The sequence below is a fragment of the Theropithecus gelada genome, chromosome X (genome assembly GCF_003255815.1).
Source record: "Theropithecus gelada isolate Dixy chromosome X, Tgel_1.0, whole genome shotgun sequence".
NCBI classification, from domain to species: domain Eukaryota; kingdom Metazoa; phylum Chordata; class Mammalia; order Primates; family Cercopithecidae; genus Theropithecus; species Theropithecus gelada.
This window is the reverse complement of record NC_037689.1, coordinates 150,945,472-150,970,957: the sequence shown is the minus strand read 5'-3', so window position 1 is coordinate 150,970,957 and position 25,486 is coordinate 150,945,472. Positions and strand designations below refer to the sequence as shown.

Genomic DNA, 25,486 nt, shown 5'->3' with positions numbered 1-25,486 from the left:
CTGGAACTTGATTGGCGGTCGTGCCGGCCAGTGAGACCAGGGCGTAGGCGGGGCGCGGCTCGGAGCGCGAAACATGGCGGGGAAGGACGCTGGCTTCGGCCGCGGCGGCGACGACTACTCAGAGGACGAGGGCGACAGCAGCGTGTTCAGGGCGGCTGTGGAGGTGTTCGGGAAGTTGAAGGTGCCGCTGGCCCAGAAAGCCACTCCAGGGCAGGGGACCGGGGAGGGCCCTGCCCGAGGCCCGGGCGGGCTTGCTGCGGAAGTCCGCTGCGCCACGCGGCCACCGTCGCCAGTTCCGGCTGCGCCCTGTTCCCCCGCAACAGGGGGTGCTTGTGGATGATTCATCTTTGCTCTTTGGGGTGCCCCAGGCCTTCGCTCTTGCTGTCTCCACGGCCTGTGCCTGGTAGTTGGGGCCAGCACCGCCTGTGGAACTGCAGTACCCGGGCTGGGCGCTCGGAGCAAGTGCAGACACAGAGGACGCAGGCCTGGCCTTAGGGATCTTGCGGAGTCTCGGGGGACAGATGGGCAGAGCCTCGTGCCACTCTGTCAAGTCAGCGAGACTAGGGCTTGGTGTCAGATGCCGGGGGTGATAGCTTCCAGAAGCCCTCTACAGCCCCACAGGACAGAGCCCTCACTGCAACAGTGAGGAAAACTGGCCCACGAGGTCAGGGAGCTGTCCCAGGTCCCCTCGGCCCGCTCGCTCCTCCCCCCAGCCACTCCCCCATCCTGTCCACGACTGGCTCAGTGGCCCCTCTTCCTCTCCCCTCTCCCTCAGTCCCGAAACCTAGGACCCTCTCTTAAGTCTTAGCCTCAGGCGTTGCTCCTAGGTCCTGCTGCCACAAGAGCCCAGAGTGGGAGTACTTGAAAGAGGTGGGGTCTGCATGCCGCGGGAGATGTGGGGTTAAGAATGGGGGAACTTGAACTCTTGGCAAAATGGCAGGACACGGGTAAAGGAAAGGGTCATGGGAGCTTGCAGATGTACACTGAGGGCTGGGCGCAGTGGCCCGCGCCTGTAATCCCGCCACTTTGGGAGGCTGAAGTGGGCAGGTTACCTGAGGTCAGGAGTTTGACACCAGCCTGGCCAACATGGTGAAACCCCGTCTCTATTAAAAATACAAAAATTGTCCAGGCATGGTGGCACGTGCTTGTAATCCCCCGGCTACTCTGGGGGCTGAGGCAGGAGAATCACTGGAACCCAGGAGGTGGAGGCTGCAGTGAGCCGAGATCATGCCACAGCACTCCATCCAGCCTGGGTGACAGAGTGAGACTCCGTCTCAAAAAAGTAAATAAATAAATAAAATGATGTACACTGGGACCTTCAGTGAATGTTGCTTTCCTTTTCCTTGCTTAGGACCTAAACTGCCCCTTCCTTGAGGGTCTGTATATCACAGAGCCAAAGACAATTCAGGAACTGCTGTGCAGCCCCTCAAAGTACCGCTTGGAGATCCTAGAGTGGATGTGTACCCGGTAATGCATCAGTTTCTTCCTCTTCCCACCTGGGGTGTGCGTGGGCGCCACCCAGCCCCACCTGGGGAAGATGGGGTTTGTGGTTACTGTGAGTAGCTGTCTTCCCAGAGGGCTCCACCTGCTAGCCTGGACCTCTGAGTGGCAGACGGCTTGTCTGGCAGCCACTGCTGGCCCTGGAGGGACTAGCCCCTGGCCTGGGAACCTGGGAGCCTGGGAGGTGAGGCAGGACTGGAGATGACTGGGTGGAGTGTGAGGGTCTTGAGCGAGCTCCCAGGAGGAGGCTTTTGTGGGAGGGGGCGCAAATTTGCCTGACTCGGGTGGAAGCTGGGGGCACTCGGGGAACTGCGGTCACCTGCTGGCCAGAGAGGGATGGGTAGGAGGCCAAAGCCATGCCCCTCAGGTGCTTCTACAGGTTGAATGTCCCATATCCAAAATGTCTGGGGGTCGCAAGTGTTTCAGATTTCGATTTCTTCGGATTTTGGAATATTTGCATTATACTGGTTGAGCGTCCCTAATGTGAAAATCCGAAATCTCAAATGCTCCAATGAGCATCTCTTTTAGCATCATATCAGCGATCAAAAAGTTTAGGATTTTGGAGCATTTCAGATTTTCAGATTAGGGGTATTCAACCTGTAGTACTTCTGTAAGTACCAGAAACCGAATCCTTTGAAAAAGCCGCCGGGGAGCATATGATGACGTTGTCTGATTTCGGGCTGGCAAGAATTCCTTAGGTGTTTTGAGAGTCCTACAAGAGAAGCGGATGGATGGGAGTTTTCCTGTGAATTTCCCATTGCCTTTCTTTGTATGTGACTGTACCCTGTCAGTCCCATTTAGGGCCGCCTTTCCATATCCTTTCAGTAGAACCTGGAAGCTGCACCTAGTGTTGGTCCTTGGTGTGGGTTGGGGCAGAGCTCATGGAGCCCCCTGGATTGTGGAGGTCAAGGCCCTGTGGGTTTCCTTGGGGCTTCCAAGGCCTCCAGCACTTTCTGTTCCTGCTCTGCCCCCTGCTGTGATGGTGCGGTGACTTGAATGATAGCCTTTACTGAGTCTGGCTACTTGGGCTTCTGCAGTGTGGATTTTGAGTGTGTTCAAGGTTTACTGTGCCTGGCCTTGCACAGTGCTGGGTGAGTGCCCTCTTCTTTGAGCCTTGTGCTCAGAGACGTTTCTGGCAATCCCGCTGTCAGAGCCCAGCCTGCTGGCCTCCACCTTCCTTCCCCAACCCCACTTGCACAGAACCCACGGTTATCTTAATAAGTCACAGAGGTGAGTGGTGCTGTGGAGGCAGCCAAGCCCAGCTCGATCTCTGTTGCAGTCCTGGGGCAAGTGTGGCCTCTTCAGGGAACAGCCACCAGCCCTTTCCCACCACACAAGTCAGCAGGCTCCTAGAGTGATGGCAGTGGTGAGGTGTAGCCAGACTCCGGCAGCCTGGTGGAAAGCGCCTCCTTCGTTATGAAAGGCTGCTGTGGCGGCAGGCGCCTGGGGCTCCCTGGTAAGAGCCTGTGGCCCCAGTGGCTGGAGGGATGTTTCTGGGCCTCAGTGTCATACTGGGCTTGAGGCTTGGGGCTTGGGGCTGGGGTTGCAGTGCTTGGGCTGTGCTCCCCTGAAGGAGGAGACCCAGAGGAAGGCTGAACTGTGTGTCACCTGCGGCGCGTGTCTGGGTGTTCTGGGACTTCCTACCTTCCAAGCGCTGTGCGTGTGGATCTGGTTTTGCCCACCAGATGGCTTTTAAGGTGTCATGCTTCTGAGCGGCCCCTGTGTGCTGCAGTCAAAGCCAGGCCTTCACTGTGCCCAAGGTGATGAGCCTCGATTGTGACCACAGACTCGCAGCAGGAGCCCGCACATGGCTGAAAGCAGGCCTCACAAGCCTTTTCTGCAGAGGGCCAGGTGCTCCACCCTGGAGCAGTTGATGCTGACCCAAGTGAGGCTGGGGAGGGTGCCAGGAGCCCGGGGCCAGCCCTCAAAACCTACCCGCGCCGCCATTTCGAGAAAGAGCCCCGAGTGCTGGCGGCTTCCCTCTCTGCCTCTGCTGCAGCCATCTTTTTTTTTTTTTGGTCTTGAGAAGAATTTTCATTTCAGTATCCAGAATCACATTTCCGAGGTAAACTTCCTGGAATATTCTTTCCCTAATAATTCATGGAAATGAAATCCATGTGACACAGAAGTAACCATTTTAAAGTGAGCTGTTCCGTGGCATTGAGCACATACACAGGAATTCACTTTCTCCAGCGCGTGCAGAAGGCCCAGGGGGATTTTCTGGCTGTCTCCGGCCTGACCAGCTCTGCCATTTCCCTGCAGGGTCTGGCCCTCACTGCAGGACAGGTTCAGCTCACTGAAAGGGGTCCCAACAGAGGTGAAGATCCAAGGTAGGTGGAATCTTGGTCTATTCTGAGCTTGTTCACAGCCTCCTTATTGAGTTATGGTGCATGTTCCATTGGACCGACGTTTTCTTTTAGGTGGTGCACGTGGTGTGGATGTTGCTAGAGCCTTCTTGAACCCCACCCTTTCCTAGGCATGGCAGGTGGGAGAACTCCTCTCTCAGGGACCTAGAGCACATCAGTCCCTGCAGCGCTGGTGGCCAGAGACAGAGATTCTTGCCGATGCCAGCAGTGGTTCCGTCTTCCTGTGTCAGTGGTGTGTGACACGCTGTCTACAGGTGGCATTTCTAGGGGCGCCTGTTGCTCTCCAGCGGGGCTTGCCTTATAACCTCTTTTCCATCATTTCTTGGTAGAAACTGTACTTAACCTGGTAATGAACGTTAGATAAAGGCGAGCAAAATTGTAGTCCCCAAGTTGGTGGCTAACTTTTCACCTTCATGGTGATCTCTCTAGAAGTTGGAATGTCAAAGATCAAATTTTTCATGGGCCTATGTCTATTCTGGCCACTCCAGGGTAGATAAACTGGACCCTGGAGTCCTGATCACTGCCCCAGCTGGCATTGCCACATGAGTTATCTGGGGCCAGTTCTCCCTGTACTGAGGTGGGCCAGAAGAATGAGGTGTTTTAGAGGAGCCAGTGGGCAGACCTGGGCCACACAGAGGCACTGCCCTTCTCCCCGGAGCTGCCATGTCTGGTACAGTCCAGATTCTCTGACCCACACCAACACATGTGCGACCTAGCCCAGCCTTAGCCCTGACACCGCCACTCCCAGCCTGTTTTCTCTCCTGTCAAGTGGGGATGAAACCCAGTCTTGCCTACCTCACGGGAATACACTGAGTGTCAGACTTGTCAGAGTGCAGGTGGGAGAGACCGGGACCAGTAGGGCGTGAGGATAGTTCAGGAATTCATCCGACAAATGGTTAAGGAGCACCCACCACATGCGAGGTACTATTTCTGGTCCTGGGGTACAGCAGTGAGTTCCACTGCCCTCGTGGCGCTTGCATGCTAGCAGGGAGAGACAGGTGTGAGAGGGTAGGAGAATTGTCCACGCATCCGCCAGCGAGAAGCACTGGGAACAGCCAGCTGAGGGCTGAGGGATCCTGCAGGGCTTGGGGGAAGGGTGGTGCTGTTGACATAAGATGGCAGGAGGGGCGGAAGCCAGCGTGGCATGTGTGGAGAGGAAGAGCATGTGCACAGGGCCCCAGGTGGGCTCTGCCTGGCAGCTTGGAGGCACAACAAGGAGGCTGGTGTAGCTGGAGTGCAGGGGAGGGCAAGGAGTGAGGTTGGGAGGGGACGGGCCAAATCAGGCCAGGCCGTGTGGGTCAAGGAAGGCCGAGTTCTGCTGTTGGCTGTAACGAGACCCCTGGCCCACTGTGCTGGGAATAGGGCGCCCGGGGAAGAGGCAGGGAGAACGGCGCGGGGCTCTTGCAGCGAGTGGTCCAGGTGAAAGTTTGGAGGGGAATGCAGGAGGCAGCGCTGGCCAGATCCTGGATTTATAGGGTTGGCTGGACTCGCTGAGAGGAAGAGAGGGGTCAGGGAGGACTTGAGGATGTGGGGTTAAGGGCGGTGGTGGAACAGGCTTGCCTAGGCGTGCAGTTGGCATTTGTGTGGTGGTCCTGGGGTTACTGAGTGCTTCCCCACAGAGACTCTGCTTACTTCCTGCAACAGACCCTCCAGGGCTAGGTGGAGGGACAGGTCTGGCATCAGCCCCAGGCTTTATGGCTCCAAGTTACTCAGAAAAATGCCCTGGGCATCCTGGCAGATGTGGCTGGACGATCTGCAGTGTGCACGGCACCAGATTCCCCATGCATGAAATGCAACAAGGCCTGCCACCCGCAGGGCTGCCGGCAGTGTGATAGCAGATGATGGCACGAAGGTTCTTTAGGACATAGCCCGATGGGAGCAGTGATTCCATTTGCTTTGGCCTTGTGAGGTCTTGGAGAGGGTGGCACACAGTGTACTATAGAGGTTCCCTGACCCCTGTCCACTCCTCAGGCAGCTGCTGGCTTCTGCTCAAAGCCAGAGTGAGTGACCCCATACCTGGGAGAGCATTGGGTACAACTCCTGATTTTCAGACAAGGAAGCTGATGCCCAGAGAGGGGTGGGGCCACTCAGCAAGAGGCAGCGCCGGCACCTGGGTGCCTTCCACCTGCCTCCTGGCCCACACTGGTCTCCTGTACTGAGTCTGGCCTGTAGGTACTGGGCTTCCCGGGTGTCTTCTGTTCGCTGCTGTCTGGGCAGGTGCCTGCCGTGATGGGCTCTTTGTGTTTCAACAGAAATGACGAAGCTGGGCCATGAGCTGATGCTGTGTGCGCCAGATGACCAGGAACTCCTCAAGGTAAGGGGGCCCCTGTCTGCTCTGCAGATGACACGCACACTTTCGGGCAGGCTGCTTCTCTAGGCATCCCTGGGGCCAGAACTGCTGGAATTCTCTTGGGTAGACCCTGGTTGTCCTTGGGGCACAGGGGAGAGGGCAGCTGTGCAGGTAGGGGCAGATCTCTGGCTTCTGATGACCAGTGGGATGGAGAGTGTCCTGTCCTTGGTTGATGACTTCATTCTTCATTCATCCCGGCGCCTGGCTCCCAAGCCCTTGTGGCCTGAGAGTTTCTCCCGAGGTCCCTCATCTACCCCGCGGTAGGTCAAAGAAACCCCAGCACCCACCTTATCGTTTCTAAATTTTGAAATAATTGTTTTCACTCGATGGTTATGAGTAACGCTACTATGAACATTCTTGCATGTGTTTTTTGACTGAACAGGTTTTCTTTTTTTTAATGTCTGAAGAGATTTAGTCACGTGACCAATGGCCTATGACATAGTCCCAGGAGGTCCTGAGAACACGTGCCCAAGGTGGTCACTTATGCAGTGGCACACTGCATAAGATGTCAATGGGTACATGTGAGATGCACACTGGCTGTTTGAACACGTGTTTTCAGTCCTCTTGGGTGTATAGCTAGGAGTGGAATTGCTGGGTCACAGGATCACTCTGTGCTTAACTTTTTGAGGAGCCACCAAACTGTTTTCCAGTGTGGCGGCACCATCTTCCTTTTCCAGCAGCAGTGCGGGAGAGCTCCAGTTTCTCCTCATCCTCACGGGCACTCGCTGGCATCCGTCTTGTTGATTCTAGCCACCCTGCTCGGTGTGGGGTGGTATCTCATTATGGTTTTGATTTGCATTTCCCCATGACCGATGATATAGAGTGTCTTTTTGTGAGCTTGTTGGCCATTTCTGTATACACTTTGGAAACATTTCCATATTCATGTCCTTTGCCCACTTATTAATTGGATCACTTGCCCAGTGAAGTCTTTTTTTCTTTTTTTTTTTTAATTAATAGACTTAATATTTTAGGGTAGTTTTAGGTTCACAGCAAAATTAAGCAGAAAGCACAGAGAGTCCCCACAGGCCCCGTGCCCCACACATACACAGCCTCTCCCGCCATGGACACCCTGCACACGGTGGCTCCTTTGTCACAGTCCATGAACCAGCATGGACACATTGTCACCCAAAGTCCATATCCAGTGAGTCTTCTCTCCTGTGGTTGAGAGTCCGTGGTTCTTCACGTGCCAAGTAGTTCTCTGGACATTTTACCTATTACTTTGGCTCTGGGAGAATGTATTCTCCACACAATTTATATTTGTATAAATATTTGTGCTTTAGCAGGCACTTGACCTGCTTAGGTTTAAGCAGCAAGTTCAGCTGCCTCCCGCCTCTTGCCTGCGGTTCCTTCCAGCATCAGCTCTGTTTCTGCAGCCTTTGCATGGCTCTTCGGGTCCCCCCTGTGTGTGCGCCACCCAGTGGTCAACCTGGGAGTCTTTGCTGGGCTCATCAAGATCAGAGCCACTCGTGCACAGGTGGGCCTGAGTCCAGGCATTATAGATTTGTGGGGTCACTTTCTTGAGCTGTTTCCTCTCCACTGTCTCTTCAATACTTTCTAGTTCCCTGGGGCTCCCTTTTTCTGTTCTCCAGACATAAACCACCCACTTCCGTGACGGTGGTGGCACGGCCAGCCCCCTGCCAGTCTGCAGGAGAACTCAGAATCCTGGTGTTCCTCCCTGACCCACGTGCTGCCATTCGCTTCTCAGAGCGTGCCAGCACCTGCCCCGTGCTTTCTGCCCAGCCACGGGAGCGCTGTGCTTGCTTTATATTTCCACATTGGCATTGTGGCAAAATGCACTTTACATAAAATCTACCATGTCAGCCATGAAAAACAATTTCCTAACAGGCCCTGTGGGAGCTCGCTTATTTTTTTTAAATTTAAAAAATTATGGTAAAATACACATCACCTCAATTGTACCACGTTCACTATTTTTAGGTGTGCGGTCCAGGAGCATAAGCACATTCACGGTGCTGTGCAGCCATCACCATCATCCAGCCGCAGAACTTGTTCATCTTCCCAAACTGAAACTTCGTCCTCAATTTTTAAGCTGTGTTATAGCATACAATTTAGTGGTCTTTAGTACATTCACAATGTTGTATGACCACCGCCTGTATCCAGTTCCACATTTTCATCACCCCGAAAAGACCCTGAACCACTGAGTAGCCACTCCCCATTCCCCACAGGCCGTGGCAGCCACTGAGTTACCATCTGTCTGTATGTCATTGGAGTGGAGTGCTGGAATATGTGGCCTTGGGTGCCTGGCTTCCTCACTGAGCACAAGGTTTTCAAGGTTTGTCCATGTTGCAGCAGCATGTAGCAGGATTGCATTCCTTGTTATGGATAAACAAAGGAATTGGAGAATTCTGTTGGCATTATTGAGACCTGGGAGTTGAAGGAGGGAGAAAGGAGATACAGATTTAAGATCATTAGGTAGGGTCAACCCTTGTAGTCCTGAGTTTTAATTGGGAATATCCGCATGAGCCCCCAGGCTTCAAGCGATTCTCTCACTTCAGCCCTCTGAGTAGCTGGGGTCACAGGCATACACCACCACACTCCGCTAATTTTTAAAATTTTTGTAGAGACAGGGTCTTGCCATGTTGCCCAAGCTGGTCTCGAACTCCTGGGCTCAGGCGATCCTCCTGCTTTAGCCTCCCAAAGTGCTGGGATGACAGGCGTGAGCCACTGTGCCCATCCTCTTAATATATTCTTACCTTAAGGAACATGTATGTATTTCCTTATCTTATGCCCTGAAAATGCCTAGAACGATGACATCCCGGCTGTAACACAGGCGGAAACACAGAGAGCAGCAGTCACCCAAGACTTGGGTCATGTCCGAGGAACTCAGGAGCCAACTAGCAATAGTCAGAGAGGGGCCAGTGGGAGCCTCCTAAGCATAGGGGTTGCAGTAGACAGGCACACTCCATATACACCCAAATCCAGGTGTTCATAATGATGTTTTATGAAGTCATCAATTTGACACTAAAAACGTAAGTGACAAAAGAAAAAGCAGATCAATTGGACTTAATTAAAATGAAACACTTTGGTCCACCAAAGGACACCATGAAGAAAGTGAAGAGACAGAAAAACCTACAGAATGGGGGAAAATAGTTGTAAATCACATGACTGATGAGGGACTTGTATCCCAAATCTTTTAGCAACCCTTACAACTCAATAAGAAAGACAGAAAACCCAGTTCAAAACTGGACAAAGTGTCTGAATAGACATTTCTCCAAAGAAGATGAACAAATGGCCAAGAAGCAGATGCAAACATGGCCAGCATCACTGGCCATTAGAGCAACACAAAGCAAAACCATCATGAGATGCCACTACACACACACTAGGATGGCTAGAATCAAAAAAGGAAAGGAGGCCGGGCCTGGTGGCTCATGCCTGTAATCCCAGCACTTTGGGAGGCCAAGGCAGGAGGATCACTTGAGCTCAGGAGTTTAAGACCAGCCCGGACAACATCGTAAGACCCCGTCTCTACAGAAAGTAAAAAATTAGCTAGATGTGATGGCACACCCCTGTAAGTCCCAGCTACTTGGGAAGCTGAGGCGGGAGGATCACGGAGAGCCTAGGAGTTCAAGGCTTCAGTGAGCTATGATGGTGCCATTGCACTCCAGCCTGAGCAACAGAGCAAGACCCTGTTGCTTAAGAAATAAAAGGAAAATCCCAGTGCTGACCAGGATGAGGAGAGATTGGAACCCTCCTGCATTGCTATAGGAATATAAAGTGGTGCAGCTGCTGTGGAAAAGTCTGTCAGTTCCTGAAAGATGGCAACACAGTTACCCCGTGGCCCAGCAGTTCCAGTCCCAGCTGTCCACCCAGGAGAAGTGAAAATACACATGCACACAAAATCCTATACCTGAGCGTCCATAGAAGTGTTATTCTTAATGGCCCGAAAGTGGAAAGAGCCCAGATGTCCATCAACTAGTGAATGTATAAACTAACTAGCAATAAAAAGGAAATCAACTGTTGATCTGCACTAGGACACACGTGATCCTCGCCAGCCTCATGCTTGGTTGTGTACGATTCCATTGCTGTGTAGCATCTAGATAGGCCAGGTCAGTGCTGTGGGGACGTGGCAACCCGCTGCCCCCAGATCACCTTGGAGCACATGATTGTGGCCAGCACCACCATGCAGGCAGTGAGCCCTCCCAGTGCTATCACCCCTGTCCTGGGTGCCCTGAGCTTCTCGCACCTGTGCTCCTGAATCTGCCTCAGTTGGATGTCATGGTGATGCCCAGTCTCTATGCTATTGACAGTGTTGCCAATTTTACCTTATCATTGCCCCCGCCTGCCATACACTGTTCTGAGGAATGCACCAGAACGGACTGGCTCAGCCAGCCGCTCTGGCAGCTTCACCAAGCCCCCCAAGGAGCATTTGCATGACAAGTTGGCACTGAAGGCACAGGCCACAGTGAAAGGGCCGAGGCACTCCTGGTGGCATTTCATACCCCATGGAGTTGACCCTTTTGACGTGGTTAGGATGTTCAGAGCTCAAGAAGTGGGTCTGGATGGGGGCCTTCTGGAGCAGGCATAGCCTCTCAGGTCCTGGAAGTCCTCAGCGAACCTCTTCCCTTTTCTGGAAGGAGGAGAAAGCTGTGCTTCTGGAAGCCTTGAGCTCCTGGCTGGGTGGCTCCCATGGGCATCTCACTCACCTTTCCGGCGAGTGGGGCACTAAGTCAGCCCCTCAGGAGCTGCTGCTCCTGGAACCTGGGCCTTCCGGGCTGGAACGCCAGTCCCCTGGCTGGAAAGCAGGCCACCGCTCAGCCCCATCCTGTCAGCTTCATCTGTTCCCAGCGGGGACGGCAATCCTTGGAGGAGAACAGGCCTTGTCCTGGAGGTGTCCCTGTGGGCTGTGTTCTGTCACAGCAGACCCTGCTGTGTGCTGCCCGCCCACCCAGCAAGCCATGCTGTCAGCTGCACGACAGACTCACGCTCTCATAGGTTTCCGCAGTGCTTGGCCCATTCCGGCATGTGGTCCCAGCATCATTACAGCCCAAGGCAGGGAGCACTCGCTAGTCCAAGACATTGCCGGGCAGGCACAGAGTCGCTGATGGGCCAGACCCCTCCTTTCCACTGGCTCCTGGCAGGGGTGGCATGTGGGGGCAGGGGCACTGGGGACAGCTGGTATTGGCCTGGCTTAGGGGGAGCCACTGAATGCCTGTGGCCTTCCTTGCCCAGGGCTGTGCCTGCGCCCAGAAGCAGCTGCACTTCATGGACCAGTTGCTTGATGCCATCCGGAACCTGACCGTTGGGTGCTCCAGTTGCTCGAGGTAAAGGTGTGGATGGCCCAGGTGGGCAGTATTCACGGGCTTCTCTTGGTCCTAGTTCTAGAGCTTTTAGGGGCTGGGGTGTCACTCCCCTTCTGATGCTGGCTGAGGTGGGACACCCCCCTTGGGAATCTGGCTGGCCAGTCGGGCCAGGCAGCGTACGGGCAAGGGGCGTCTGTGTCCCAAGGGTGCTGGCTGCTGCCCAAGGCCCTGGGGGTGAGTGAAGGTGGGATGTGGGACTCAGAGCAGACAGGCCAGGCACAGAGGAGGGTGAGCACCTAGGGTGCCCCATGGGTGGGTGGGTAGGCGGACAAAAATGGAGGAGCCAGGGCAGACAGGTGGGGCAGGATTCCGTGCGGTGGGGCTGGTCCTGGCCTCTGTGCCTAGCCCCGATGTGCCTCTGGGGCCTTCCTTGTGGGGCTGAGAGCCTGCTGGGCCAGTGCTCTGGCCTGTGACGGTGTGGCCCTGGGGGCTGCCTTTGCAGCCTGATGGAGCACTTCGAGGACACCAGGGAGAAGAACGAGGCCTTGCTGGGGGAGCTCTTCTCCAGCCCCCACCTGCAGATGCTCCTGAATCCAGAGTGCGACCCATGGCCCCTGGACATGCAGTCCCTCCTCAACAAGCAGAGTGATGACCAGAGGCAGTGGTATGTGCTCCTGGAGGCCTTGGCAGCAGCACCCTGGCCTGCTATCCCAGCCCCAGGCTGCTTGGTTCTGTTACTGCAGACAACCCTGGCAGCGGTGAGTTGCAGGTGTCCCCTTTCTCTTCCTGCAGGGCCAGTGCCTCTGCCAAGTCCGAGGAGGAGGAGAAGCTGGCGGAGCTGGCCAGGCAGCTGCAGGAGAGCGCTGCCAAGTTGCATGCGCTTAGAACGGAGGTAAGGGTGCTAGCTCCTGGGAGGGGGAGCTTGGAGGCAAGGCCCTGCTTTGTGACCTCCTTCAGCATGTGAGGCTTAAGTGAGGTTGCTTGTGCACTGGGCCTGACATGTTCTAGAATACTGTGGTGCTCAGTCCATGGGGAGGTGAGAGGTGGGTGCCGTGCCTGGGGGAAGGGATCAGCCTCAGGTATTGGGCGGTGCCCATGCCTGAGCACATTGCCATGTGCCTTGCCGCACGTGGTCCTCCTGGCAGCCCTTGACCTGGCCTCTGTTTGATTGTGGAGGAGACTGGGGCCCACGGGAGAGTGAGTGACGGGGCTGAGGCTGGGAGCCAGAAGGTCTTGCCCTGGCTTGAGTTGCTCGGTACAGCTTCCCTGTCTCCCTGTTTCTGGAAGCTTTCTTCCTCACCCTGATTGTGCAGTGTCTGAGGTGAGGGCTGGTGGCAGCCTGGCTGGCAGGCAGGGCAGCCTCGAGGGACTCTGCCTCTGGCTTTGCAGTACTTTGCACAACACAAGCAAGGGACCGCTGCGGGCGCAGCCGACGTGAGCACCCTAGACCAGAAGCTGCGTCTGGTCACCTCCGACTTCCACCAGCTAATCTTGGCTTTCCTCCAAGTCTATGACGATGAGCTGGGCGAGTGCTGCCAGCGCCCAGGCCCTGACCTTCACCCGTGTGGCCCCATCATCCAGGCCACGCACCAGAATCTGACTTCCTACAGCCAAGTAAGGGTCCCCTTCCCCTCCCCTCTAACTGCCCCCCTCCCCTGTTCACTCAGAGCTTATATCCTGCTTGGGCTCAGGGGCCTCAGTAGTCCCTGACAAGGGACCACAGGGCGGGACCAGGGGCTGGGAGGGGCTGAGCTGGGCTGGGCTCCCTGCGGGCCAGTGGCGTGGCAGGGCTCTGGGCCCCTCAGTGGGCTGGGGCAGGTGCTACTTCTGGTCTGTGGACCTGCCCATCTCAGCGCCTGCCTGTCTGCCCATGAGACTGCTCAGACAGGACGGGAGGAAGCAGGCTCATCAATGTTTGCTTGTTTTGTTGTTCCACATGTGAGATCCCCAGAGGCCAACCTAAAAGGCCGGCTTTAGTTATGATGACTACAGTTGTTATATGCGCAACTCTGCCCTTGGCTCAAGGATTCCGTGATGTTTATTTTGTTTTTTTAACCGAGAGGCTCCAAGCCTTCCAACCTCTAACTGGCTGGTCCTGTGAGACTCCTCGATCAGGGATGGTGAGGCCAAAGGCCTCTCCTGTCCATTTTTCTTGGGACATTTATTTTCCCACCTTGCCAGTTGCTGGGACTGGGAGGACATGCAGTGCTGGCTGGCATGTCCCTAGGCATCGAGGGTTGCTAGAGTGACATGATAGTGTGGCATCCCCGCTGGGTCAGGAAGAGGGGACTCAGGTCTGAGAACTCTGATTGGTGACTTTCCCGCTGGGAGTTCTGTCCCTTACCCTTGACTGTCTTTTGGGTGAGTGCCACCTGATCGTTGTGAACGGGGGTGGGAAGCAGGAGATGCCATCGCTAGGTGAGACTAGTGGCATTTAGTGCCCGGTTGCTGGCTTGCTCCCTCCCTCCCCGCCAGCTGCTGCAAGTGGTCGTGGCAGTTGCTGACACCTCTGCGAAAACTGTGGAGACGGTGAAGAAGCAGCAAGGCAAGCAGATCTGCTGGGGCGGCAGCAGCTCCGTCATGAGTCTAGGTATGTGGCCACCCTCCTGGTCCTCTGCCTGGGGCTGCCCCATGCGCGGGCTCCCTTTTCTGTGCTCCACTAACCCTGGAGGAGCATTTGGGGACCGGCCCCTTCTTTTGTTTTTAATTTTCTAATGCATGTTTTCCTTCACTTGAAAAAATGCTTTCAGTGGATTATCAAATGAAAACACTCATCTTAGAAAATTGAGGTAACCCAGTAATAGAAAATGTGAAGCAAATGATAGCAAATGCCTGAATGGAATAGTATTTGGCAATTAAAAATGTTACTTGGGCCAGGCGTGGTGGCTCATGCCTGTAATCCCAGCACTTTGGGAAGCGGAGGAGGATGGACCACTTTGAGCCTAGGAGTTTGAGATCAGCCTGGGCAACATGGCAAAACTGCATTTCTACTAAATTACAGAAACTAGCTGGGCATGGTGGCATGCACCTGCAGTCTCAGCTATGTGGGAGGCTGAGGTGGGAGGGTCACTTGAGCCCACGGGAGGGAAGTTGCAGTGAGCCGAGATCACGCCACTGTGCTCCAGCCTGGGTGACAAACCCTGTCTTTTAAAAAAAAAAAAAGAAAGTTAAGGAAAATGGGAAAATGCTTATAATGAGGGCCATCTTCCCAGAGTTGATTTTTGCATATGGAGTGAGGTGTGGGGGTCTAGTTTCCTTGTATCCTATATGGATACACATTTGTTGCAGCACCATTGACTGGAAATCACTCTTTCTCTCATTGATCTACAATACCATCACTCTTGTTAATTATTAAGTATCCATACGTTATGTGTGGGTTTCTGGGTTCTCCTCTGTTCTGTTCATTCCTTTTTTTTTTTTTTGCTATCCCTGCACTAATACCACATTTCAGGGGGCTAGAAAATAAAATAAACAGCAAAATAAACTCAAAGAAAGAAGGTAAAGCCAGTTTTCTACCTCTTCTAATTTATTTTTTAAATAACAGATCTACTGAATTCAAATTCATATAACATAAAATCTGCCCTTTTAAAAGTGTACAATTTCATGGTCTTTAGGATATTCACAGAGTTGTGTAACCATCCTCTCATCACCATCTGAGTCCAGAACATTTTTATCACCCCCAGAAGAAACCCCACATGATTAGCAGCCAATCCCCATCCCTCCCTAGCCTCAACTCCTGGCAACCACTGTCATAGAAATGCTGTCTGTCTCTGTGGGTTTGCCTGTGCTGGACATTTCCTATAAATGGAATAACAATGTGTGGTCTTTTGTGTCTGGTGTCTTTCACTGAGCATAAAGTTTTGTAAAGGTTATCCACGTAGTTCATTCCTTTTCATGGTTGAATAATATTTGATTGTCTGGATATACTACATTTTGTTGTAGTTTGTAGACGTGGGTTTCTACTTTTTGGCTATGTACATTGTAAGTCTTTGTGTGAACATATTTTTCTTTTTCTTTTTCTTTCTTTTTTTTTGGAGATGGAGTCTCACTCTGTCACCCAGGCTGGAGTGCAGTGGTGCAATCTCAGCTCACTGCAACCTCCACCTCCTGGATTGAAGTGATTCCGCCTCAGCCTCCCGAGTAGCTGGGATTACAGGCACCCACCACCACGCCTGACTCATTTTTGTATTTTTAAGTAGAGATGGGGTTTTGCCATGTTGGCCAGGCTGGTCTCAAACTGCTGACCTCAGGTGATCCATCTGTGTTGGCCTCCCAAAGTACTGGGATTATAGGCATGAGCCACCGCGCCCAGCCTCTTTAACTCTGTTTTTTAAAGTTATTTTTTAAGTGGTTGCCTTTAGAATTACAGTTAGCATCCTAACTGAAAACAGTCTAGTACCAAATTAATTTCAGTAGTATACAAAAACTTTTTCCTATTAAAGCAAAATACGTTAGTGTTAGGTATTTTTGGGTATACCATTTTAATTCCCTTGTTGTTTCTTTAACACTTTTTTTAAAAGTTATTTTTAAGCGGTTACCCTTAGAATTGCATTTAGCATCCTAACTGAAAACAGTATATTACCAAACTAATTTCAATTGTATACAAAAACTTTGCTCATTAGAATGAAGCTGTATTAAATGTGTACATTTGTGCACATTTTCATATTTATCAATGTTGTTACCTTTATTGGAGTTCTTTATTTCCTCATGTGAATTTGTGTTACTGTCTAGTGTCCTTTCATGTCAGCCTGGAGGCCTACCTTTAGTATTTCCTGTAGGGAAGGCTCACTAGTGATGAACTCCCTCATTTTTTATCTGGGAATGTCTTCATTTCTCCTTCATCTTTGAAGGATAGTTTTGCTGAATATAGAATTCTTTTGTACTTTGAATGTGTCATTTCAGTGTCCTCTGGCTGCCAAAGCTTCTGATGTAAAGCCAGCTGGTATATGATGAGTCTCTTCACTTTCTTTTCAAAATTCTGTTGGTCCCTGGCTTTGGACACTTTGATTATAATGTGTCTTCGTGTGAATCACTGTGAATTTATTACATTGGGAGCTTTTTGAGCTCTGTAGATGTGTCATTCATGTTTTTCAACAACACTCAGCCAGGCAGTTGACAGCTGTTTCTCCTTCACGTCTTGCTTGCTCAGAACCTCAAGGTCAGCCAGAGGTGAGAGCTCAGGGCTTTCTCAGGTCTCTCTCTCTCTGGGATTTTCACAGCCCGGCACACACACATGGTCTTTCAGATTCCCAGGACTGTGCCAGAGCTTTACAGAGCTTTTGTGGACCTCTGATTCTTCAGGCCCTCCTTCTGAGCTTCTTGTTTAGTCTCTTGTTTGCCCCGGCTATTATGCACTGCCTCAGGCAGCAGCAGCTAAAGCATTTGCTGTAAATGTTTTCCACTGTTGCACCCCCAACTAGTGGTTTAAAGTCCATAGCCTCTGAACCCTCGTTTTCGAGACTGTCTTTGAATGAACCCTCCAGCCAGCTGTCTCCTTGGAGAGCCAGGCTTCTCACTGCTCTTGGCCTTGGCACATATCTGCCCCGTGTATACCAGGCCCTGAGGAGTCTCTTCTTGCCGATTGAACTGCAACAGAACCCTCCACTTTAAAATTTATTATAGCGTTTATCCTAATCACCACTGTCACTATGACTCTCTCCCCAGTTTTTATAATTGCTGTTAGTAAACTGCTTATAATCTATGCCATCATTCTTATAATGATAATTGGTATTCTTAACAGTGTGCCATCTCACCTGTGACTGTGGCACCATAGGACTGGTGGCAGGTCTTGCCTTTCAGAAAAGCCCTTTATCGCTTCTTGGCTAAGATCAAGTGTAGTGTCTGTTCTTACCAGAAGGGCACCCTTTGCGTCCAGGCTGTGTGAACTGGGCAGTGCATTGTGTACAGGGAAGTGTCTGTTCACCCTCGAGCCCCATCCACTTCGGGGGTCTGGAGAGACGCCAGGGGAGCAGGCCCAGGGCGGGCATTGGCCTCTCTTGGGGCTCTCAACTCAGCTCTCATCAGTTCAGTATCCTGATTTGGTTTGAGATGAATTCTTAGTGTCTGGACACACCAGAGAAAGGGTCAGCATCAAATCCACGCCAAAGGCCACTCGGGACGGTTCTTTACTTGTCCCGTTTCCCATCTGACCCCTTGAGGGCCCTGGTCTCAGTGGCCCTCCTCCCACTGTGGAAGGCCTGTGTTTCTGTGCTGTTTCCCGTCCCAGCAATCTGCATGCCCGCAGCCAGGCTCTGTTGGAGGTGTGGCACCACCTATGAAGTGAGGATCAGCCGGTGTGACTTCTGGGCTCTTGCCGGGGGCGTGGCCTGTTGTGAGTTGGGAGGGCCTTGGCACTGTGGGTCAGCACCACCCACCAGGAGTCGCCCCCCAGGCTTCCTGAAACCTCACTGCCATGAAAACATCAATGTATTTGGAAACCGAAGCAATACTGTCAGTGCAAGAATAGGGCAGGAGAGTTGAGGGTACCAACAATGGAGAGATGCCACCGACCCTGGAAGTGGTGACGGGCTCAGCGGGCGAGGAAGGCGGCAGCCGAGAGGACAGCCCAAGGGGCAGCGGCGTGCCGGGGATGGGGCAGTGGCGAGCAGATGGAAGCAGAGGGCACAGGTGAAGCAGGTCTGGAGAGGGCCACCTGCATGGGGTAGTGGCCCCCGGTGAGACCCTAGCCTGTTCTTCTGTGAAGAAAATGATGGAAATGAATAAGCAAACCAGCTCCCAAGCCGCTGGCCTGGCCCCCACAGAGCCTGAGCGGCTCCTAGCTTGGCTCTTGATGTGGCTGATGTGACTGATGTGGCTGGCGGCAGCCCGGGTGAAGCCTACCTTTTCGCAGCCTCTGAGGGTCCATGGGGCAAGAGCTGACCCCTGCCTCACCTCTGTGGAACTCCTCCAAACTGTCCTCCGGAGAGATACCCCACAGGCAATGGCTCCACCACAGCGGACCAGGGGGAGCGGCAGCTACCGAGATCCTCTCCCCAGCCGCGGCGGCTCGAAAAGCAGCCCCATGCAGGAGAGAAGAAAGCCCTGGATGAGCAGGAAATCTGACCCAAAGGACTTTCCGACACTGTTGAATACACTTAGTGCGACTTCCAGACGTGCCTGGACAGCTGTGAAAACCCAGCCACAAGGAGACTAGAAACGAAATGAGGCTGGGATCTCTAAGAAGAGAGAAAAGAGACAGAAAAACCAGCACAAAGATCAGCGTCGTGCAGGCCCCAGCCAGGCACAGGGTCTCCAGGAAAGGGGGCAGGGGAGATGGAGGGCAGGGCTCCGGAGGAGGCGGGCACACAGAACAAGCCAGGTGAGTGCAGGTGCTGAGCACAGGGCGGGTGGGACCCACCTCCTGTCATCTGGAGTACAGGGGCCAAGGGCTGGGGCCAAAGCTTCGGGAGAGACAACCTGTGGCCTCAGGAGCAGCCAGGATGCCTTACAAGCACCGAGGGCCCTGCACACCCGGCCTTGGGCTCTGGACCCTGCCAAGCTCTGCACCAAGAGTGAGGGCAGAGCAGGAAGGCTGGGATGGAGGTCTAGACGATTTGATAAGGGCAGATGCCACACGAGGGACACAGTCTGGAGCCTAGGAAAACAGTCTAGAGCAGTGCGCATTGCGGCAGGAAGCCCCTTAGCTGGGACGCCACTGGAAGCTGATGGCTAGTGGAGAGAGTCCTGAGGCAATTCCAGGCGGGCTGAGCACATTCCCCAGCTCAGTGTCACCCCGAGGCACACCCCATGATTCTTGAGCTTCAGAGTCACCCTCGGGATGGGCAGAGGATGACAAATTCAGGGTTCACAGCACCTAATGTCAATGCTAATGACCTCAACATGTAAAAGGCAAAGTGTAGCTGACAGTGGGGCCACAGATGGGGAGCGGACAGGCAGGGCAGGTGAGGGGCTGTGTTGTCGTCCTCTGTCTGCTGGGGGAGGGGGATGATGGCCATGGTCTAGGGTTGGCGACTGAGAGGCAGATGTGGTTATGGCAGATAAGGTGCGGTGCAGTCACCACGCCCGCCACCCGGCTGGGCAGCCAAGGCCTTAGGGCTGTCTGTGATTGGGTTTGTTGTGTGTGCAGTTATCCATCTGGTTAATACTGAACGTGCCACTGAAGTCAGGACAGTCCCTGCCTCCTCACTGTGTGCCATATGCTGCCCCTGGGACTCTGGGGGCAGGGGGCAGGTAGGCGGGGGCACAGCTGGGTCAGCAGACCCTGGCCTGGGTCTCGGAACTGTGCTGCGGTTGGTGTGACCCAGCCCAGGGCTCCCAAGCTGCTGGCCTGGCCCCCACAGAGCTTGAGCAGCTCCCAGTTCGGCAGTGCCTGTCCCTTCCCTGCCGTGCTGGTGGTAGCTGGGGCTCAAGGAGGATCAGCTGAGGACATGTGCCTTGGGCGGCGGGCAGGAGGCACCTCGCCTCTTGCGCCAGGCTCGCTTTCCTGTTGGTTTCTTTCCTCTGCAGCTACCAAGATGAATGAACTAATGGAGAAATACAAAGTCTTCAGTGATGGCCCACGCAAAAGCACAGGATAGTGGGGGCAGGAAGCCCTCTCCCAAGATCGAGTTGGCCGAGGATGGATGATTGTGGCAGCAGAAGCCGTTGCAGCCCCACGTTGTGCTCTAGGCAGGGACCTTTGGCCCCTTTGGGGACAGAGAGACAAGATGGGTGGTTTGATTTGGACACAAAGAAAGCCTCGGTTTCTAAGCAGTCTCCTCCAGCCTGCTTTCTGCTTCTGCAGCTCCGCGTCTCTCTCCTTCCCCCCCCATCCTGAGCTGCTCAGGTGGCCCAGGTCTGGGCAGGCTGGCCGAGGCCTTCCTGTCATCTTGGCGGGCCCGGGCTGTGTCCTCTTCCTGTGGCTTCACTCCTTCCTGCTGTTGCCAGCCACTTGCAAGCAGAGACCCGACTGCCGCCTCCCCTGGCTGGCCTCAGGGTCCTGTGTGAGACGTACCCCTCAGCCGCCCTCCTTGAGTGCTCCTGGATCCCACGCGGGGTACCTGTTTCCTGCTCCTCCCTGGCTGGGCACTCAGCTCTGGGCTGGGGAATTCAGCCTGACTGGTTGTCCAGGAAGATGCTGTCTGGGTTTCCCAGGGTGACCCAGTATCTCCCTGAGCAGTGTGCCTGTCACAGCTGCCTCCCTCCCTGCGAGCACTAGAACAGGCACAACTAGTGGGGCCTCTGCCTCTTTGGGGCCATTGTTGCACCTGCTGCTGCCCGCCCCACCCTGCTCCCTCCTGGTACCATCTCCTTTGCTTCCCCAAGGACCCCGTGGGCACACAAGACAAGGAGGCCAGAAGGAGCCAGGTGCCAGACCCCTCCATCCCAGTCGCCTGAGGCATCCCCCAGCCACCGCTGTGAGAGGTGGGAGGCCAGGCAGGCCTGTGGTCACCACGGTCCAGGTGCACCACCTGATTTACAGGCCAAGGGACTCCTCTTGGTCACCTCTCTGTGCCCCCAGCAGGGGGCTGGCCCTGCAGTGCACCCACCACCGAGGGTTTGCTCCAGAATGAGGTCTTCAGGGCACCACTCCTCCCAGGACCGGGAAGGACCTGGTGCCTTTTGCCTGGAGTGGGGTGGGCAGGGTGGGTCCCCGAGACTGGGGTCTGCAGGACTGGGCTTCACTCCTCCTGTAGTCCCGGTGCTCCCGGCCCATCCCCTAACATTGCTTGTCTCTGGTGGGGGAAGCATTAACTCAGCTGCACAGCTCCCAGGCCAGGCTCATCTCCCTTCCCCAGCAGCCGCTGTTAGGTGCACGGTAGACATGATGAAGCGACGTCCTTAAAGCAGCATCTCCCCTTCGCAGTGGGAAATGAGCCGGCAAGCTGTGTGAGCCGGGGTGGGCGGTGCGTGGGCAGCCCCGAGGCTGCCCCATCCCTAGGTTTTGGGGGAGCACCCCATTCCCCTTTGGAGGCTGAGCACGGCATGTGTGGGCACCTTGTTCACACTCCAGAGCTTGCTTCATCCTCATGAGCAGTACCTGATCTCCAGTGACGGGAGACTGAGGCCTGGCAGAGAGGACCTGCTGCCTTTGTGTGACTGGCCCCAGCATGGGGGAGGCATTGGCCCCAGGCCTGTCAGGCCTGGCAGCCACAGCCTGGCTGGGTGGAGGTTACTGCCTTCTGCACCGCTCTGGCTTCCTCCCTGTGCCTGTGAAGAGCTCCTGGAGTCTGCGTGCGTCCTGGGGCCTGCTTCCTAATCTGTAAACACAGGGCGTGTGTCCCAGTGGCTGTGAGCTAGCGAGGGGGCGGAGAGCGAGCCGGCTGCGCAGGTCCTGCGGCCCCAGGCCTCATTGTTGGCCAACAGGCAGCTGGGGGCGGGCCGCGGCCGCTGATTAAAGGCCGCCTGGAGCAGCCTATGTGGCGACAGGTGCCCAGAAGCCCAGGAAGCCGGTCAGTGCCCGCCCCAGGTAAGCTGGTGCGGTGGGGTTGGCAAGGACAGTCGCCCCAGGAACCTGGGGGCAAGCAGGCAGAGGCCAGCTCGGGGCCAGCACCTGTGTGCCAGGGACAAGGCCGGGGAGGTCGAGCCCAGGGGGAGCTGAGCGCACTGCAGGGGCTCTTTTGGGTGGCTGCTTGTCTGCTTTCCCGCAGCTGGTTCCAGGGCTTGAGACCCAGCATGCTATGCCCCAGGTTCCCAGCCAAGGCATTACGGTGAAGGGGCTGGACCCCGCCGAGGCGTGGTCCCTGAGCTGCCTCTGCCTCTCCCAATCCCTGCTGGGGACTGTGGCTGGAGGCAGGCAGTAGAGCGCTTGGAGGCCTGCCTTTTCTGTTCAGTAGGTGGCAGGAGTGGGGCTGATGCTCCCAGAGCCAAAGGTCACAGGCGCTGTGGTTGGGGGTGGCAGGAAGTGAGCCCCAGAAGGGTCAGAGCTTTGGCTAGGGGGAGGGTGGTACACAGCAGGGCCTGGGCGAACCCCTCTCTCCAGTCCTCAGAGTTTGTGCCTCTCGCTCTGGCAGTTTGAGGCCTGGCTATCCCCGTGGGAACATCACCATGTCAGAGACACCCCGGGCTGAGACCTTTGTCTTCCTGGACCTGGAAGCTACTGGGCTCCCCAGCATGGATCCTGAGATTGCTGAACTGTCCCTCTTTGCTGTCCACCGCTCCTCCCTGGAGAACCTGGAGCGCGACGAATCTGGTGCCCCAGTACTGCCCCGGGTCCTGGACAAGCTCACGCTGTGCATGTGCCCAGAGCGCCCCTTCACCGCCAAGGCCAGCGAGATCACTGGCCTGAGCAGCGAGGGCCTGGCGCGGTGCCGGAAGGCTGGCTTTGATGGTGCCGTGGTGCGGATGCTACAGGCGTTCCTGAGCCGCCAGGCAGGGCCCATCTGCCTTGTGGCCCACAATGGCTTTGATTATGATTTCCCCCTGCTGTGTGCTGAGCTGCGGCGCCTGGGTGCCCGCCTACCTCGGGACACTGTCTGCCTGGACACACTGCCGGCCCTGCGGGGCCTCGACCGCGCCCACAGCCACGGCACCCGGGCCCGAGGCCGCCAGGGTTACAGTCTTGGCAGCCTCTTCCACCGCTACTTCCAGGCAGAGCCAAGCGCGGCCCACTCAGCGGAGGGCGATGTGCACACTCTGCTCCTGATCTTCCTGCACCGCGCCGCAGAGCTGCTCGCCTGGGCAGATGAGCAGGCCTGCCGGTGGGCCCACATCGAGCCCATGTACTTGCCGCCCGATGACCCCAGCCTGGAGTCCTGAGCACCAGGGCCACCTCCTGTGCCACAGGCAGCGCCAGTCTCCACCGTTCAGCCGGCCTCTACCAACCCCGGCTCCTCATATCTGGGCAGCCTCAGGTCCATGCACCTGCCAGGCCTTCCCTGGCTGCCTGACCAGCCACAGAGCCCTGGATTCCTCTCCAGTCCCCGCTTCCAGGGCCGTGCTCTCCCAGCCAGCCTGTATGCCCAGCAGAGTTTGCTGTTTCCCAATAAACATTGCCAACTACTCACCCTCTGACTCACTGGCCAGATACTAGGGGCTGGACTCCCTTGACCCACTGCTGAGCAGGGCCAGGTGGTGAGCCATGCCAGGGGCCAGCACAAGACCTCCAGGGCTGCCTCCCTATGGCCTCTTCCCGCGGTGAGGTCCGCGGGTGGCTGGGTGGGGAGATGTCAAGCTCTTGGGTTGGTGTGAGGGCTGATGGGTTGCGGCTGTGGGCTGAGTGCGGCTGTGGGCTGCATTGTCATCCCAGAGGCCCAAAGAAGCCATGAATAGGGACTTAAGCCCACAGAGCCGGCCACCTGCTTGGGCACAAAGCTCAGCTGCAGTGCTCACCCGCCGTGGGACTTGGAGTGTCTGTCCCTGCTCTGTGAAGTGGTAACAGGGAGAAGTGTTAAGAAACAGGGTGCTGGGGAAAAGGGAGGTGCCCCCACATGCGGGCATGCACATATACATGCTGAGGGCTCTGAGGGTGCATGGAGCAGAGGTGGGGTGGCTGGTGCTGTGAGGGTGACACTGGAAGGGAGCCTATCTTGCACCCCATGTCCCCCTAGGGCCAGGAGGCTGCTCGGTGGGAGGGCAGCTTCTGCCCACCACACTGCACTTTGGGTTCCCTGCTAACCTACTTCAGGGGCCCCACCCTGAGGCACTCCCAGTCTTGCGAGAGGCCTCATGGGTGGGGAGAGACCTGTCACCAACGCCGGGTCAGGTAAGAAGGGGTGGGGTGGCCACGCCTGAGAGTGACTCACACGAGCAAAGCCTGAGCCTCCAGCCAGCTGGACAATCCGGGAAGCCCTAAGTAGGTCAGAATGACTGGAGCCACTGCAGCGTGCACGGTGGTAGGATGGTGAGGCCAGAGCACAGGCAGTGACCACCTCATACCTTCCTTGTGGCCCGGGCCAGGCCTGACCCTGAGGGCAGCGGGGAACCGTGGAGGGTCATGAGCAGGAGAGGGGCAAAGTCTGGTGTAGGATTCTGCCATATGCTGCTTGGGCCGCGTGCCGAGCCGTTCGCGAGTTGCTGTGAAGAAATACTTGAGGCTGGGTCATTTACAAAGACAGCGGGTTTGTTTTGGCTCAGCAGCGCCGGCATCTGTTACTGGTGGGGCCTCAGGAAGCTTCCACTTATGGCAGAAGGCAAAGGGGGAGCAAGAGAGAGGCAGAGGAGGTGAACTCACAGTGAGAATTCAACTCCTTCTGGAGGTGAGGACAGCACCAAGCCATTCATGAGGGATCCAACCCCATGACCCAAACGCCTCCCACCAAGGCCCCACCTCCAACATTGGGGGTTGCATTTCAACCTGAGATTTGGAGGTGATGAACGTCCAAACCACATCAGGTTGCTGCATGGAGAATGGGCCAAACAAGAGAGAGGAGAGTGATGGCAAGGCAGGCAGAAGCAGAGCGTGGAGGGCTTTGGTGGAGGGAGGGAGAGCCATGGGCCTGGTCAAGGGGAAGGGGAGGGGCACAGTCTGGGGAAGCCCCACAGGGGCTAGTTTGGGAATGTGGTTTGTAACCAGAAGATCTTGTCACAGCCAAGCTTCCCGAGGAGAGCATCCACCCGGGAGAGTGTCACAAGGCCTGGGCTGGCCCTACAGAAGCTGGAGTAGGGGACACTGAGCTCCCAGATCTGCTGGTGCCCAGACAGGGCCTGCTTCTGTTTATCTGACTGGCCAGGCTCCAGCTGTGCAGCCGAATCCAGCAGGTGGTACCCTTAAAACCCTGGCCTGTTGGGCGCGGTGGCTCACGCCTATAATCCCAGCACTTTGGGAGGCCAAGGCAGGCGGATTGCTTGAGCCCAGGAGTTTGAGACTGACCTGGGCAACATAGCAAGAACCTATCTCTACAAAAATTAAAAAGAAAAATTAGGAGTGGAGGCACACATCTGTAGTCCCAGCTACTCAGGAGGTCGAGGGCCAGTGGATCACTTGAGCCTGGGAAGGTGAGGCTGCAGTGAGCCATGATGGCACCACTGCACTCCAGCCTGGGCGACAGTGAGACTCCCCTCCAGATCAAAAAACAAGAGAAAAAGCCCAGTCTTGCCACTGACTTGCTAGGTAGGTGACACCAGGTGGGGCC

General features: G+C 55.4%; 2 protein-coding genes across 2 annotated transcripts; both read left to right on the top strand.

Annotated features, from left to right (window-relative positions):
• Positions 1-20,186, top strand: HAUS7 (HAUS augmin like complex subunit 7). Its single transcript, XM_025371767.1, has 10 exons — positions 1-181; positions 1,352-1,467; positions 3,763-3,830; positions 6,119-6,180; positions 11,404-11,495; positions 11,977-12,138; positions 12,267-12,366; positions 12,864-13,088; positions 13,950-14,064; positions 19,941-20,186. The coding sequence occupies exons 1-10, from the start codon at positions 74-76 to the stop codon at positions 20,009-20,011; spliced, it is 1,119 nt and encodes a 372-aa protein (XP_025227552.1). The 5' UTR covers positions 1-73; the 3' UTR covers positions 20,012-20,186.
• Positions 20,187-21,080: 894 nt separating this feature from the next.
• TREX2 (three prime repair exonuclease 2) lies at positions 21,081-23,336 on the top strand. The gene is made up of 2 exons (XM_025371796.1): positions 21,081-21,882; positions 22,396-23,336. The coding sequence occupies exons 1-2, from the start codon at positions 21,831-21,833 to the stop codon at positions 23,169-23,171; spliced, it is 828 nt and encodes a 275-aa protein (XP_025227581.1). The 5' UTR covers positions 21,081-21,830; the 3' UTR covers positions 23,172-23,336.
• Positions 23,337-25,486: the final 2,150 nt, after the last annotated feature.

Bases quoted from the DNA above. Each gene is read 5' to 3' on its own strand.
- HAUS7 (XM_025371767.1), top strand. From the start codon at position 74: ATGGCGGGGAAGGACGCTGGCTTCGGCCGCGGCGGCGACGACTACTCA. The intron at 1,468-3,762 runs GTAATGCATCAG...ATTTCCCTGCAG, and splicing joins CTAGAGTGGATGTGTACCCG to GGTCTGGCCCTCACTGCAGG. The intron at 12,139-12,266 runs GTATGTGCTCCT...CTCTTCCTGCAG, and splicing joins AGTGATGACCAGAGGCAGTG to GGCCAGTGCCTCTGCCAAGT.
- TREX2 (XM_025371796.1), top strand. From the start codon at position 21,831: ATGTGGCGACAGGTGCCCAGAAGCCCAGGAAGCCGGTCAGTGCCCGCC. The intron at 21,883-22,395 runs GTAAGCTGGTGC...CCCTCTCTCCAG, and splicing joins CCGGTCAGTGCCCGCCCCAG to TCCTCAGAGTTTGTGCCTCT.